This window comes from Gymnodraco acuticeps, unplaced genomic scaffold, assembly GCF_902827175.1.
Source record: "Gymnodraco acuticeps unplaced genomic scaffold, fGymAcu1.1, whole genome shotgun sequence".
Lineage (NCBI taxonomy): Eukaryota > Metazoa > Chordata > Actinopteri > Perciformes > Bathydraconidae > Gymnodraco > Gymnodraco acuticeps.
In genome coordinates, this window is record NW_022990838.1 from 343,996 (window position 1) to 357,859 (window position 13,864).

Genomic DNA, 13,864 nt, shown 5'->3' on the forward strand with positions numbered 1-13,864 from the left:
TTACAAAAAGTTTTGTTATTTGCTAAAATGACCAACGGTGGAAGAAGTTGCATTGCTCATGAGAGCCTTCAAAGTTAGTAACCCAAACTCTCTCCTCTCCTGCTGAAAAGCTGGTTGATGTTACATGAGAGCTGAAGTGAGGCCCCTCTGATTCTTTTACTGGCACATGCTTCAAGACACATTTCACTTCCTTGCTACTTTCTCCACTCTGTAATGTAAATCTGATCCTACTGTATGGCATACAAATGGTGCATTCTGTTAGCGGTGAAGGTCACACATAACTTATATGAGTCAGCAAGGACTATTCAATGTCCCAGAAGGCAGAGGAGTGACACAAATGTGACTTAGATCTGGTTCTCTTGACAGCATATATGTCTTTTTTGTGCTGTTGCTCCAGTTTAAATCAGAAATGTGGTGGTTTGTCTGTATGATAGCAATGAAGCAGTGTTTGCAGTGTTTGCATCTGTGACTTCACCATGTAGGTGTTATGGTCAAAATGAAGGGAAGCAGCAGGAAGAGTGTTCCTGAATCTTGTTTTATGTATTTTTTATTTGCATAAAACATAACTATCCATATTTAGGCTGATATCCCTCTTTTCTTAGTGCATCAAACTGAACATCCAACAAAAAAGCAACGACTATGGAATTAAATTCATTCATCTAATGAAACCTTATTGAATAGCTCTTGCTATTTCAACCTTCTTTGTTATTCTAAGTGTAGGATAACTCGTGAGTGTGTGTGCAGGCTGCAGGCAGGGTGGTGTTACATAAGTGTAGTATGCATCTGTGTATTGCCATTTAGAAGAATCACACACTGCCTGCAGAGAAGCAAGACTAATCTGCAAATCACAACCCTCTGCTGGCTGAAAACCCCGCCGATTGGCTCAAACAAGGAAGAGAGGGACAAAGGCGACATGGCAACCGAGCCATCAAGGCCGTAGTGACATAAGCTGCTGCTGGGTAAAGAGGCTAACACTGATGCACATATAAACATTATGCCTATGTAGCTCATTTGTCTAAAAATAGTCATGCAGCTTGTACTCTGAAGCAAACAATACTGCAGCGTGATGTGTAACTGGGGGGAAAGGACTCAATCAGTGACCAAACACTTCTGTAATCCTGCTGAAAAACCACGGAGCCGTGCAGTGTGAGATATGTTATAATGAAAGGAGTAACAAAGAGCTTTCTGCAGCTGAATGAACATGTAATCAGCCAGAGAGCGGCAATGGGAAACTGCGATGAAACACAAAGGACAAATGAAATCAAAAGATCAAGTTGTGTTTGATTATTGTTGCCAGCGTGCACTAGCTCTCGAGCACAGCGAGAATAGGCTGATTAGGTGTGTTGGGATTTTCTCATTAAAGGCTTTAAACACCACTTCATTAACTGACTGTTTGGCACCATTGCCTTTATAGCTTCAGAACACACCAACTTATATTAGTTTGTTGTGTTGGATCTACATAATTAGCAGAAGTTTGTAAAGGAATTCATATTAATACGTGTGAAGGACAAACAAGAATGCAAACCAGGCACTAAAGACAACCTGATTAAATCTGAGTAACATACAATAACAAAGGCGGGGGTAGCTCAGTCTGTAGGGACTTGGCTTGGGAACCTTGGGAGAATAGCCGGTTCAAGTCCTGATCAGCCCAAAAGTAGGGAGTGAGTACTTGGAGAGGTCCCAGTTCACATCCCTGAGCACTGCCGTGGTGCCCTTGAGCAACGCACCCGACCCCCCCACTGCCCACTGCTCCTAGTAATAGAATGGGTTAAATGCAGGGGTCAAATGTGTGTGCTCTGCTGTGTACATGTACGTGTGTGTACAAATAAAGAGAGTATCATTACTATCCTCCGTTTCTGTAAAAAAATCGAACTCGCAAAAGATCACATCGAAATTAAGACATTTACATGCATGATTTATAGTAGGAAGTTTACTGTATAGTCCGACAAATCATTCCCAGTTGTAACAAGCAGAATTCCCAACGTTAATGAAAACATGTTTTGTGAATATGTTAGGTGTGCGTTTCCGGTCAGTAGAGAATGTATTCTGATAACAATCGGAGTGCCCCAGGTTCGGACATGTTAATGTCAGACCTTATGCATGCATGGTGTTCAGATTGAGATAGCCACTTGGATATATTGTACATAGACTTCTATGACATATGAGGACCCTGAATATGTATGTTATGCTGTTGCTGTAAAGCTGCATGTGCTGAACATACGTCTCCAAAGACTCCTGTGTGTTTGTTGAAATGTAAACAGCTCCAGAGGGGGTTAGGGTTAGGTCCCTCTGCGTCAGTCTGTTGCTGCTGTCAGTCCCAGGCAGGCTGCAGGACATGTCATGATGTGTCACATGCCGCTGAAAGGTCAGGATTATTTGTGCGGAGAGGGGAGGGAGGGTCTGCCAGCCAGTTCTCGTAGTGTAGTGGTTATCACGTTCGCCTCACACGCGAAAGGTCCCCGGTTCGAGACCGGGCGGGAACATCATTTTTGTATCTATATAAACCATGTGTTAAGTTTCTCATACATTTCCAATCAAATGTTGTCATTGGCAGTGAGTAAACAATGTTATTCTTTTTGTATGCAATGATTCAATGGTTAATAAAAGAGCCAAACTGATCACTAGTTACCATATCTGTGACAAGCATATTACCTTTATCAGAATAAGCAAGGCATTAACCCTTCCAAAGATATTCTTTAATGTATCTCTTTTCATGGCATATTCAGGGTGACCGTAGTCATGCCTTCGATTTCTTTAGTTATCCAATTTCTCCAACGCTTTCAAACAATAGACGCTCTATAGATTTTAGTTTTATTAAATGTGCCAACTGCTAGGACTGTCTTAGGGAAGACAGCTTTTAGATGTGCAGCGCCACTGTTTTGGAAATAGTCTGCAACTGAAATGGAAACTGAGCAATCTGGTGCCACTAAATGTTTTTAAAGCTCGGTTGGATGCTACTCAATCGGAAGCTGTTGGTACCTACTGTACATGTGGATAGTTATGTAAATTGTAATCCCTGTGATGATGATGTAAGATGTCCTTTTGTTGTTCTGTTAATGTTTTTATGTTTCATGTGGAACCTACTTGAGCAGGTCTCCCTTGTAAAGGAGTTCAATGATCTCAATGGGATTTATCTGGATAAATAAAGGTTTGAAATGAAATGAGAGATCATTATGAAGAGAGCTGAAGTGACTTCCTGTTCTCCTGCTCGTCTTTCAGAAAGACAGAGCATGTGGAAGCTGAGCGCCATTACTTATCTTATCTGCTTTGTTCTGCCCTCTAGATCTGTCAGGGGGCAGGCTGATGTAATTCCTGGCTCTCTGTGCTGCTTCAATTGAAGTTCAAACTCTGGTTGTGATATATTCTGTCCTGCTTGACTGATAGAAATTACAACCAGACAAAGAAAAAGATAATAATATAAATTCTCTCCGGGGTGTAAAGGAGGTCCATATCAGCCGACAGCCACATGCCTGCTGATGCCTTCGGAGTGAGCTGCTTAGAGTGCCCATATAACAGAGTGAATTGCTCTGTCTTTCAAACACATTTTCTTTTTTGCACCACTTCACTCATTTAGTCCAACTGAATTACTTGGATTTTACGTTTGGACGCCAGGTGCGTCTTCATCAGTCAAAGGAAACACATTTTTCATTTTATGTGAGGAAAAAGCTTTTAAGTTGGCACACTAACTGGAATGCGTACAAATCCGTGTGTACAACGGTTTGTTAAACTTGAAGTATTTCTGTGATTTGCTCCGGGCTGCAGTATGTTCTAGACTCACAGTCATATATCTCTGATAGTTTCACAGCACTACAAAGAGGGCTTTGAGCCAGTCTAGCTATAGGACTTCTCCAAAAAAAATCACAAGACATGTTTTGACCTTTATCGAAGTTGCTCATATGTTCAAAATCCCCTTCAAGCTTTTTGGAGTGAGATGAAAGGGACCTAAAGCTGTACCAGGTTGCTTTTTGCGGGTTCTTGAAAGTTTGAAGCCTTTCTAGCGTGCATTACCTTTACTGCACTCCATGCTCTGATACCTGCTGTTGTTTTCCTGCCAGTTCTCTGGCTCAGCTGTCACTCAGGACAAAACCTTAAAACCTCCTGCCACTTTATTGGATTAAACCAGCCAACTGGACACAATCCCGATAAGTCCCAATTCCTTACCGAAAAAGCAGTCTCTTGTCATGCAATATTTTGTTCCTTATTCTGATATTTAGTATAAGCTAATTCAGTTTGAGTTTTGTAGAGGACTCTTCAGCCAAACTGTCGTTCTGTTAAACCATCTAATTGACTAGGAAAGCAAAAGGGGGAAAACAAATTCCTCTCTAAGTATTTTTTAATAGAAAAAGGTCCAGTTGAGGATAGACTTTCGAGAGGGGTCAATGAGTGTAACCATTAGGAGGAAATAGGTGGGAGGAAATGTTTTTTGTTTTGGAGGGGTGAGCAGTGAGTCCTGGCTCTTTGCCCGCCTCTCTTCTTGGCAGTGGCTGTGTAAAGACAGCAGTGATTACCTGTCCCTCGTCTCAAACCCAAGCCCTGCTGGGAAAACAGGCTTTAACGATAATTGGAATGCGTGAAACCGATGCCAAATGGCCTTTTTACGAGGTAATGAAATACTCTCACTAAGAACTTGTAATGGTTGCAGCCTAATGCTAACAATAAGAGAAGTGTGCTGCCCTCGTTCTCACCCAGCCATCTTTAGTTCCTCTGAGTTGAGCACATTATTATGCATGGTTTGTAATGACATAACTGTGTAGAGCAAACAGCCTATAAAAAAGACATTAGCTGCTGTGGCCTCCCGCAGCGAGCACACACTCCAGGAGACTTAAATCAACAACAAGCCGCCGTCTATCATGTCTCAGAAGGCATTATGGGACGTGAGATCCAGACTTTGGAATGTGCGGGTGAATTGGGCCAATGTAGAGTCCTTGTTGGACCCCTGAGGGACTGCAGAGGGTATATGTGGGGAACTTAAGTGGCGTGGTTCTTTCCCAAAGCAGACTGAGTGACTGCTGTTGTCACCGGCCACACCGACAGCTTCACTTTGATCAGGTTTCAGACATGGAGTAGCGTAAAGGTGAACGCACTGAGTACAGTGCGTTTTAATAACAGTTTCAAATATCTCCTGCTCACCTTTAGACTTTGCCGGGTGCCTTTCTTGTTCCGATATTTAAACGGTCACTTTTCCTTTAGTGAGGGTTGCTCAATACATGCTTTATATATTTGTCAGTGGGGGGGGGGGGGGGGGGCCATGTCACGTCTGGGCTGCGGGCCATGTCACGTCTGGGCTGCGGGCCATGTCACGTCTGGGCTGCACGTCTCAGCGGGGGGTAGCTGTCAGCCAGTTCCCGTAGTGTAGTGGTTATCACGTTCGCCTAACACGCGAAAGGTCCCCGGTTCGAGACCGGGCGGGAACAGTTTTTGTTTTGTATTCACCAGAAACAGGTTGATATTGTCCCTTTTTAAAAAATGCTCAAATGACAAGTATTGGAACAATTATTCACCAAAATGAATGAAGGAAAAAGTTTGCTTTGTGGTGAATGTACATGTACTATATTGCTGCTCTCTTAATTCTATCATGTAGAAATGTGACTTTTCCAATCGTGACAATTATTATATGATGATTTTGTTAGGCAGTCTCCTCTATGGGGATAATATTTCTGTATGAAACCTTATTTATTCACATACTATTCCCTAATGTCTTCCTGACTCTGTTGTGTCTTTCAGCTGGATCCTCAGACAGTGCAGTCCAAGAACTGGCACATGGACGTCATAGAGATGAACGGGGTGAGACACAACACTATCTTACATTATGAAATACTTGTAAATATTGTATTGAGATATGTTGTGTTTGGCAAATGCAATGTACGTTTTTCTGACTGCACAGTGTTTTCCAATGGTCTGTCCTCAACACTGCTTAAGCACCTGCAGGAAGAGAACGTGGGATTTAGAAATATGTGTTGGTGTCCTCAAAAGTACAGATTTTAGGAAAGAGAAAAATTGAGTTGGTTGTATAAACAAAACTCCAGGGAGAAATTATGTTTGGCTGTAATGTTTACAATAAGATCAAGTTGTTTAGATGTTTAGCTCAAAGATGTTGGATATTCAATTTCAATGTCATAACCTCTCTGACTCAATGCATACAAAGAAGAAAAAGAAAAATGTCTGGCTTCGTAGAGAAATGCGCTTTACTTCAACTGTGTTGTTGTTCATCTTCAGATCAAAGTGGAGTTCTCCATGAAGTTTACAAGTCGGGACCTCAGCTTAAAGAGAACGCCGTCCAAAAAACAGAGCGGGGTGTTTGGAGTCAAAATCAACGTGGTGACAAAGTAAGTACGATTTTTTTAATTTGACCCAAATAGGCTGTTACTGTAAATAACAAAATATAACTTTGTTGTTTGCTCTTCACGTGGACAGGCGCGAGCGCTCCAAGGTGCCTTACATCGTCCGGCAGTGCATTGAAGAGGTGGAAAAGAGGGGGATCGACGAAGTGGGAATCTACAGGATCTCAGGGGTGGCCACTGACATCCAGGCCCTCAAATTAGTGTTTGACACCAGTAAGACTCCTCTCCCTGTCTCTCTGTTGAACACTCTTATCCTGAGCCATATTACAATGATTCACTGATGAGATTTTGGAGCAAATTAAGTGGTCCATATTGGTGGTAAACACAAGGAAAAGCTATTCGTTCTCCAGTCAAGATGATGTCTATGCTGACAGCTTGTTAACCTGCATTTATTTATTTATCCTGTCATATTCTAACATAACATTCAAGAGCTACTGTATAACTAATGTTGTCCATCATTTTCTCCATGAACTGAGTATTAGTATGGTCTATAAAATTACAAAAAAGTGTTAAAAAATGTCAATCAGTGGTTGAACATAAAACAGTTTTAGATGCAGCCCACAGTTGTTTCATTGCAATTGACAATTGTGGGAACTGACTCTCAGTAATGGTCACACGGCTGGAGTAACATCTTTCATTTGTGTGCGTTATAAGTCTCTGTCTGCATCTTGGATAATTGACAGATCTTGCTAAAGGAGCAGCTGTGTTATTGTCCGTCTGTCATACCGTAGTCCTGGTTTGTTTCCGCCCTGCAGATACCAAAGATATCCTGGTGATGCTGAGCGACATGGACATCAACGCCATCGCAGGAACACTTAAGCTGTACTTCAGGGAGCTGCCGGAGCCTCTGCTCACCGACCGCCTCTACCCCGCCTTCATGGAGGGCATCGGTGAGACCTTTAACCCTGAATCACTATCAGGTTTTATTAGGTGTATAACATAAACACAGTTAGAGGAATAACGTTTTCATTCAAGAAAGGTATTATTGAGATAAGATTAAATAAGATAAACATTATTGATACCAAATTGCGATTTTTTTTTTGTCACATCAGCATGGTAAAATCGCACCTAATTTGCTAAATAAAAAGATTAGAAAATAAACAAACATAACATAGAAACATCTCAAATTGAAGATAAAACAGAACGAAAATGTCAAAGTAGGATATTAATAACATTAAGTGTGCAAGGAATGGCAAAATAAATGAAATATAAATAAAAAATGTGCATTGTGAAGAAAAGTTCAGTTGTAAGTTATAAGTCCAGCTAGCAGAAGAGAAACTTTTGTGTGAAAATATCCGAGAAGCTGACAAGACGAAATGTTTTATGAGACGAGAGGTTTTGGACCTGATGGACCTCAGCCTCCTGTTAGAGGAGAGCGTCTTAAAAAGTTTGTGTCCAGGGTGGGAGGGGTGGAGTGTGTGTTTGTGTCTTCAGTGGGGAGTTACATTTGCCCAGCTACAATAGATACTGTAAGAGCTGAATTTAAAGAGCCGTCTTGCTGTAACTGGATGTGACATCTTTCTCCCCCCCCCCCCCCGCAGCGCTCTCTGACCCCGCAGCCAAGGAGAACTGCATGATGCACCTGCTGCGCTCCCTGCCGGACCCCAACCTCATGACCTTCCTCCCCCTGCTGGACCACCTCAAACGGTACACACACACAGAAAATCTCTCCGTCAGATAGAGTGGAACTTACTGCTTTGGTCCGAGTTACATATTCCTTTAAGTCCTACAGAGCATATTCAAATATTCAAATCATTTTTCTATGCTTTAACATATATACATTTCTTGTCAAAACATCCCCTGAATGAGGGTTGCTCAATACATGCTTTCAATATTTGTCAGTGGGGGTGCTGAGTCACATCTGTGCCGCGCGTCTCAGCGCGGAGGTAGCTGTCAGTCAGTTCCCGTAGTGTAGTGGTTATCACGTTCGCCTAACACGCGAAAGGTCCCCGGTTCGAGACCGGCGGGAACAGTTTTTGTATTGTATTCACCTCAAACAGGTGGTGTGTTTCTCTCAATAAGCACTGAAAAATCTGAAACGTTAACTAAATGTATTATATCAATTGATTTCACATACATTTATTAGGTTAGTGGAAAGTTTAAATAAAGAAAATGTAAGGTTAAACTTCAATCGTTATCTGAAATGTGTTGAGATAATACACTTAAAGTCAACGTTTCAGTTTGTTCAGTGGAACCCTTTGGCTGTGTTCCCTCTGTTTGTCCTCCCTGACTGACGGGCCTGCTGCTGTTTGTTCTGCAGCGTGGCGGAGAAGGAGCCCATCAACAAGATGTCCCTCCACAACCTGGCCACGGTGTTTGGCCCCACTCTGCTCAGGCCCTCAGAGTCCGAGATCGCAAAGGCTCAGCACATCACCTCTGCCTCTGACATCTGGTCACATGACGTGATGGCGCAGGTAACTACACAACGGCACCTGAAAATGTTTATCTTTGCCAAAACGTTGTGACAAAACAAATGTATTTTCTTGGCAGAATAAACAACTTCCAGAGTAAATCATCATAAATGGGGCAGCATGCGCATGCAGGAGGCCCCGCCCATCCATTACTGTGACGTTCACTGTTAGTACGGGGGTCTTCTTTAGAATTCTGACTGTTTATCACATAATTAAACAAAAACACCAAGGAAAGATGCATCCGCCACCAAAATACAATCTAAAATGGGGACATGATGAATTTGCCGCAAAGTTAATAAAATCTAATCTATGTGTTAAAATGCTAGTAAAAAAGTATGTTTATTCTCAACATTTCAACGATATTCTCAAAATGGTATCGGACATTATTCTCAAAATGTTGACTCAACATAATAATAATAATGATATTTGTTCCACTCATACCAGGCACTTACTATTGAGTAGATGAGCTTCAGTGAAGGGGGGAATATTAAGGGACATTGCAAGGGGGAACATTGGACTGGAAATGTGAGTTAAACATTAACAGCAGATGAGTAGCAACTTCCGAAGGTAAATTACAGTTTTCAGAGGAAAAGACTTTTCACAAAAACGCTGAATTAGACAGAAGTCCAACATCAAAGCAGACAAACAAACTTAAATGTGAACCAAACGGTATATGGTCCTTACCACCAGTCTAACACAAAATACATAATAAACTTTCAAATTCACCAAAAGAGGGAAAAGCCTTTTAAATCATTATGTATTGCGTTCTATATTACAATTTTAAAAAGCCTGGAAATATATGCATGCGTGCTTCAGTTCATGTGGATCATTTTTTTAGGAGAAAAGTAATAAGGAATCGGATCAAAGGGACCTTAGAGATAAAACTATGCTTCAATGATTAGGGTTCTCTTCCATAAACCGTCAATTAAAGGAATGTAATAAATTAGTTAGATTTATATCTTGAAGACTTTAAAAGCCCTGCACTATGCTGCGTTCCAGACCATTTTGAACTTCAAAATGTCCAAACTCAGTGTTCAAAGTACAATGTCAACCAAAGTCGTAGTAAACTAAGGAGAGATCCATCGAGCACGACTTCATGGAGAAGCAGTTGTCTGACCTCACAAAGCAACAAAGTGCACATTGTATATGGTAAACCATTGACAAAAAAGTTGTGTCTATATTTTATTAAAATATGAAATATTATCATATAATAAAACCTCTTCTGCATGTAAATTCAAGTCAAAATGTGTCACTAATGTTATAAGGTAGCTGGTTATAGTTAACAATCTCTGAAAGTTATCTTCTCTTCACAAAGGTTATTTGGGAAAACTTAAAAAATGGCAACAAAAGAAATGTGGTGGCTGTTCCGCTTCTGTGCCAAATAAACTGTATTCGTCTGTCACAATAAGCAATGATTTCTGTTTATGATTTTGCGTCGCGCACCTGGAACTCTTGGAAGTAGTAAGTTGGTTATTTCAACTGGGAAAATCCCAATTCCGAGTTGTCTGGAACACAGCATAGGATGAAGTAGAAGACCGACGAGTAGGATAATATGGACTGTTTATGAATGAATAACAATAAGTGGTTTTCTGTTTCCTCAGGTCCAGGTGCTGCTCTACTACCTGCAGCATCCTCCCATCTCCTTCGCGGAACTGAAGCGCAACACGCTCTACTATTCCACTGACGTTTAAACCACCCCCACCATCACCACCTCCCTCAGGGCGCCATACGGAGAGGAGAGAGAGAGAGACTCCATACAAACCCTGGTCCTCGCCGACCGGTGGTCCTGCCTCAGCTCTCCTCCCAGCAGGCTGCTCATCTTGACTGTACAGCCCCCCCCCCCTTCCCCTCACCCACACACACACACACACACATCCCTCCCTGAACCCACCACCTTCTCCCCCAGTCCTGAAAAGAGATGAAGCCTGTCAATATGGAGGCGGTGACGGAGACTTCCCGGTCATCTATTCGTCACGTTTGTAAACTAAGGAGAGTAAAGCCCCCAGCGCCTCCCGCTCCCAGGACCGCAAGGCATTCTGGGAACTCATCAGGGAAATCTAGAGGGGGTCAGGGTCACGTGGTGTCATCTAGCGAGTACTTTCCAGACGACTCCAGCTTCTTATTCCTTGATCAGAGGCATGCCAGAAAAAATGGCATTTTCATGTGTGATAATTATGTTTTCTTTCCTTTTTTCTGTCTTTCTGGCCTAATGCATGTGGTGGAGGAGACCGGGGGTGTGAGTGACGACGTGGATGCACTTGAGTGAGTGAGTGTGTGTTTAAAGGGACTATGAGAACTTGTGAGGTTTAGAAGTGGCTGGGAAGCCGTCCTAATACATGGCTGGTGATGCGTCTCCCCGTTCTGACAGGACGAGAGAGAGCTGCCCTCCCCGGTGAGTCTCGGCCAAATTAGCCCTATTTATTTTAAATATATATAATATGTGTGCCTGTACAGTTCTGTGCAACTAGAGAAATGCTCAAAGGAGTCTGTTTTTTGAAGTTTATTCAGGTAGTGATGTTATTTTTAGCTTCTCATTCACTATGTCCATGGTTGGTAAGCTGTACTGAAAAGATGGACATAAAGTCTGCCAGTTAATTTCAGATCACTTCGTAAAGGAAGGGCACTCTGGGACATGAGGGTTGTTGGGGGTAAAACACAACAAATGGAACATTCTTTTTATTTCTCTCATTGTTTCATTGCAAGCCTGTTCCAAGTGTCTTACTGCACCGGTATAATCTATAGAGTTGATTTGTGTAGTTGCCCTCATTGCATGTTCAGCTTGTCAATCAAACCAGCCGGGGTAACAGAAAGGTAGGTTGTCTCTGCGCGGCCCGCTGAGACTGGCTGATCCCATCTCTGCTCTGTACAAAGCCCACCTTTCTGCTATCAAGCCTGCGACATATCTTAAAATACTGTAAGCACTGCTAGATGAGTACTATTTGATATTTTTAATATAAGATGAAAATAAAAATAAAAAATGTTGTATTTTACTTCCTTTGAGAAGAATTTCAATATACTGTAATTTTGAGGATTAAATGTCTGTGAACTTTTCCCCCCATTTTTTTTTAGTAAAATAAAAGTTACCAAAACACTCTCTTTGTGTCCGTCTCTGTCAATACTGTCTGTGGAAACAATGTCATCATCACTTACGCACTGTTTGATATTGCTTATTCAATTGAGTAACAATAATAAAACATCGCAAATACACTATCACCTAAATTATAATCTATAGAATGTTGAGCCTTTTGAAGCACCTTTTACAGGATATATTACTATTTTTTCCCCCATATTAACTATTAATAATCATTCATCACATTCTGCCAAACGTCAACAGTTCTTCCCCTATTGAAATATCAATCCACGTTTGGAAATGTAAAGTGATTGCACCACCTGGTGGTCAATTTACAAACTGTTTAAAGTAACCCCCAGTGGAAGTGAGGCTTTACATCTGTGCAGTTAACCCTCTGATTTGTTAAAATATTAAGGGCTGACCTGCAAATCAGTGGTGGTATATTTCCCACAAAATCTGCTTGTTTTCCTTGCAGCATTTTAGATTTTAATGAGAGCATTTACCAACCAATCTTCTTCATTTCTTGTCTGACTTAAAGGGTAGACCCAACAGTCCTTCAGCTTCTTTCATTGGTTATAGAGGGATGAGGATACGTTTTTGGTTTTAGGGTTGCATTGGTATTTTGTGCAAGTGTTTCCGGCCCCTGTGAGCTCCCATGAGGAGCAGTGCAGAGCTCTGAAGCCCAGTCAATCTCAGACCAAGGTTGCTGACCTAAACCTGCCATGGGGGGGAATCCTCTGAGTCCATCGATGGATCCAAGCTCGCAGTGAACCCTGTGGTTCCTTCCCTGTTCCTTAGTACCAGCAAGATATTTTAATACATTTTTATAACATACCATGGAATATTTGTTTCATAACTTGAAAAATTAATAAGAATAAAAACCAGGATATTGATCATTTATAGATGTGATTTATAAATCAATTTAATATCATTTGTCGTTTCCGGGCCGAGTGGAGAGTTCTGAAGCAGTTAATCACAGGTTGTGGATCTTCCTCTGCCTCAGGGGGAATCTTCAGAGTCCACTGCCTGGATCGAAGCTCGCGGCGAGACTCATGGATGCCATTCCTGAATTTCAGAACTCTCTGCAGGTTCCTCTGGGATCTGGATCTCTCTTAGAGTTCTCTGAGAAAAATCACAGAGCTCTATATCTGACTTATTCTGAGTACTATTTGTAAAAAAATTAATCAGACCATTTTATACTACCACCATTATACATTGTATACATACCATACAATATTTGTTTTACGACTGTCCTCAGGGATCTGGATCTCTCTTCCAGTGCCCTGTGATTTTTTCAGAGCACTATCACTGACTATACAGATAAAGTGTGATTGATTTGATTGAATGAAGCACACACATGTATTATACAGCAACCCAAATACATTTTGTACTGGACAATTACAATCGTTTAGTTTTAAATTGAATTGATAAAGCTGTTGTACATTGCTCTTAATGCTGCCTCAGCTGTAAATGCATTGTGTAGTCTGTCTGCTAACATGATGCATTCTGTGTGACCTGCTGGTAATTATCCTGCCGACATCAGTGTATTTGGATTTTCCAGAGAACAAGCGTATGATTTGCTTCTAAAGTCTTTAGATGTTTGAATAAACGGGCTGTATTCATTTTGAATGTGTATAATTTAGAGGGTCAGGATGCGGAGCTTCAAACCTTGAAGCCTTTTAAATATGTAACCTGTTTATAGCTGCACTCAGCTGTTACACAATAGTCTGCACTATTACATTTACATGAAATTAAAGTATTCTCAAAAAGCAAAACGTTACACTGTGACCAGCCTGACATTTTCACAAGAAATCCCATTATCCAACAAACTAAAGATGTGATTTTCTCTTTGTTGTACTGATAACTTATGAAAACATCTGCACCAGATTCATAAGAAGCTCACTACAGGCTCTATTGGGTCCGAGTGGGAAACCCAAAACTATTTCCTTCATCAACTCCTGTACATCACAGAATTATTATAAATATATATTATATAAATTCAAACTTGAATCAAGACTATAATTAAAAGCCAATTTAAGACG

General features: G+C 41.3%; 1 protein-coding gene and 3 non-coding genes across 9 annotated transcripts in view; all 4 read left to right on the top strand.

Moving 5' to 3' along the window:
- Positions 1-11,846, top strand: part of abr (ABR activator of RhoGEF and GTPase) — a 140,728-nt gene extending 128,882 nt beyond the window's left edge. For 5 of the 6 annotated variants that reach the window (XM_034232970.1, XM_034232972.1, XM_034232971.1 and 2 more), the window contains 7 exons: positions 5,725-5,784; positions 6,217-6,326; positions 6,415-6,554; positions 7,097-7,231; positions 7,883-7,988; positions 8,602-8,755; positions 10,354-10,443. In XM_034232970.1, the coding sequence (XP_034088861.1) occupies positions 5,725-5,784; positions 6,217-6,326; positions 6,415-6,554; positions 7,097-7,231; positions 7,883-7,988; positions 8,602-8,755; positions 10,354-10,443 (795 nt within the window). Of the gene's footprint in view, positions 1-5,724; positions 5,785-6,216; positions 6,327-6,414; positions 6,555-7,096; positions 7,232-7,882; positions 7,989-8,601; positions 8,756-10,353 lie in introns of all 6 variants that reach the window. The other variant, XM_034232969.1, reaches the window with a different exon arrangement.
- trnav-cac lies at positions 2,411-2,483 on the top strand. Its single transcript has one exon. It is a non-coding gene; the product is annotated as a tRNA-Val (tRNA).
- On the top strand, positions 5,342-5,414 carry trnav-aac. The gene has a single exon. It is a non-coding gene; the product is annotated as a tRNA-Val (tRNA).
- trnav-aac lies at positions 8,242-8,313 on the top strand. The gene has a single exon. It is a non-coding gene; the product is annotated as a tRNA-Val (tRNA).
- Positions 11,847-13,864: the final 2,018 nt, after the last annotated feature.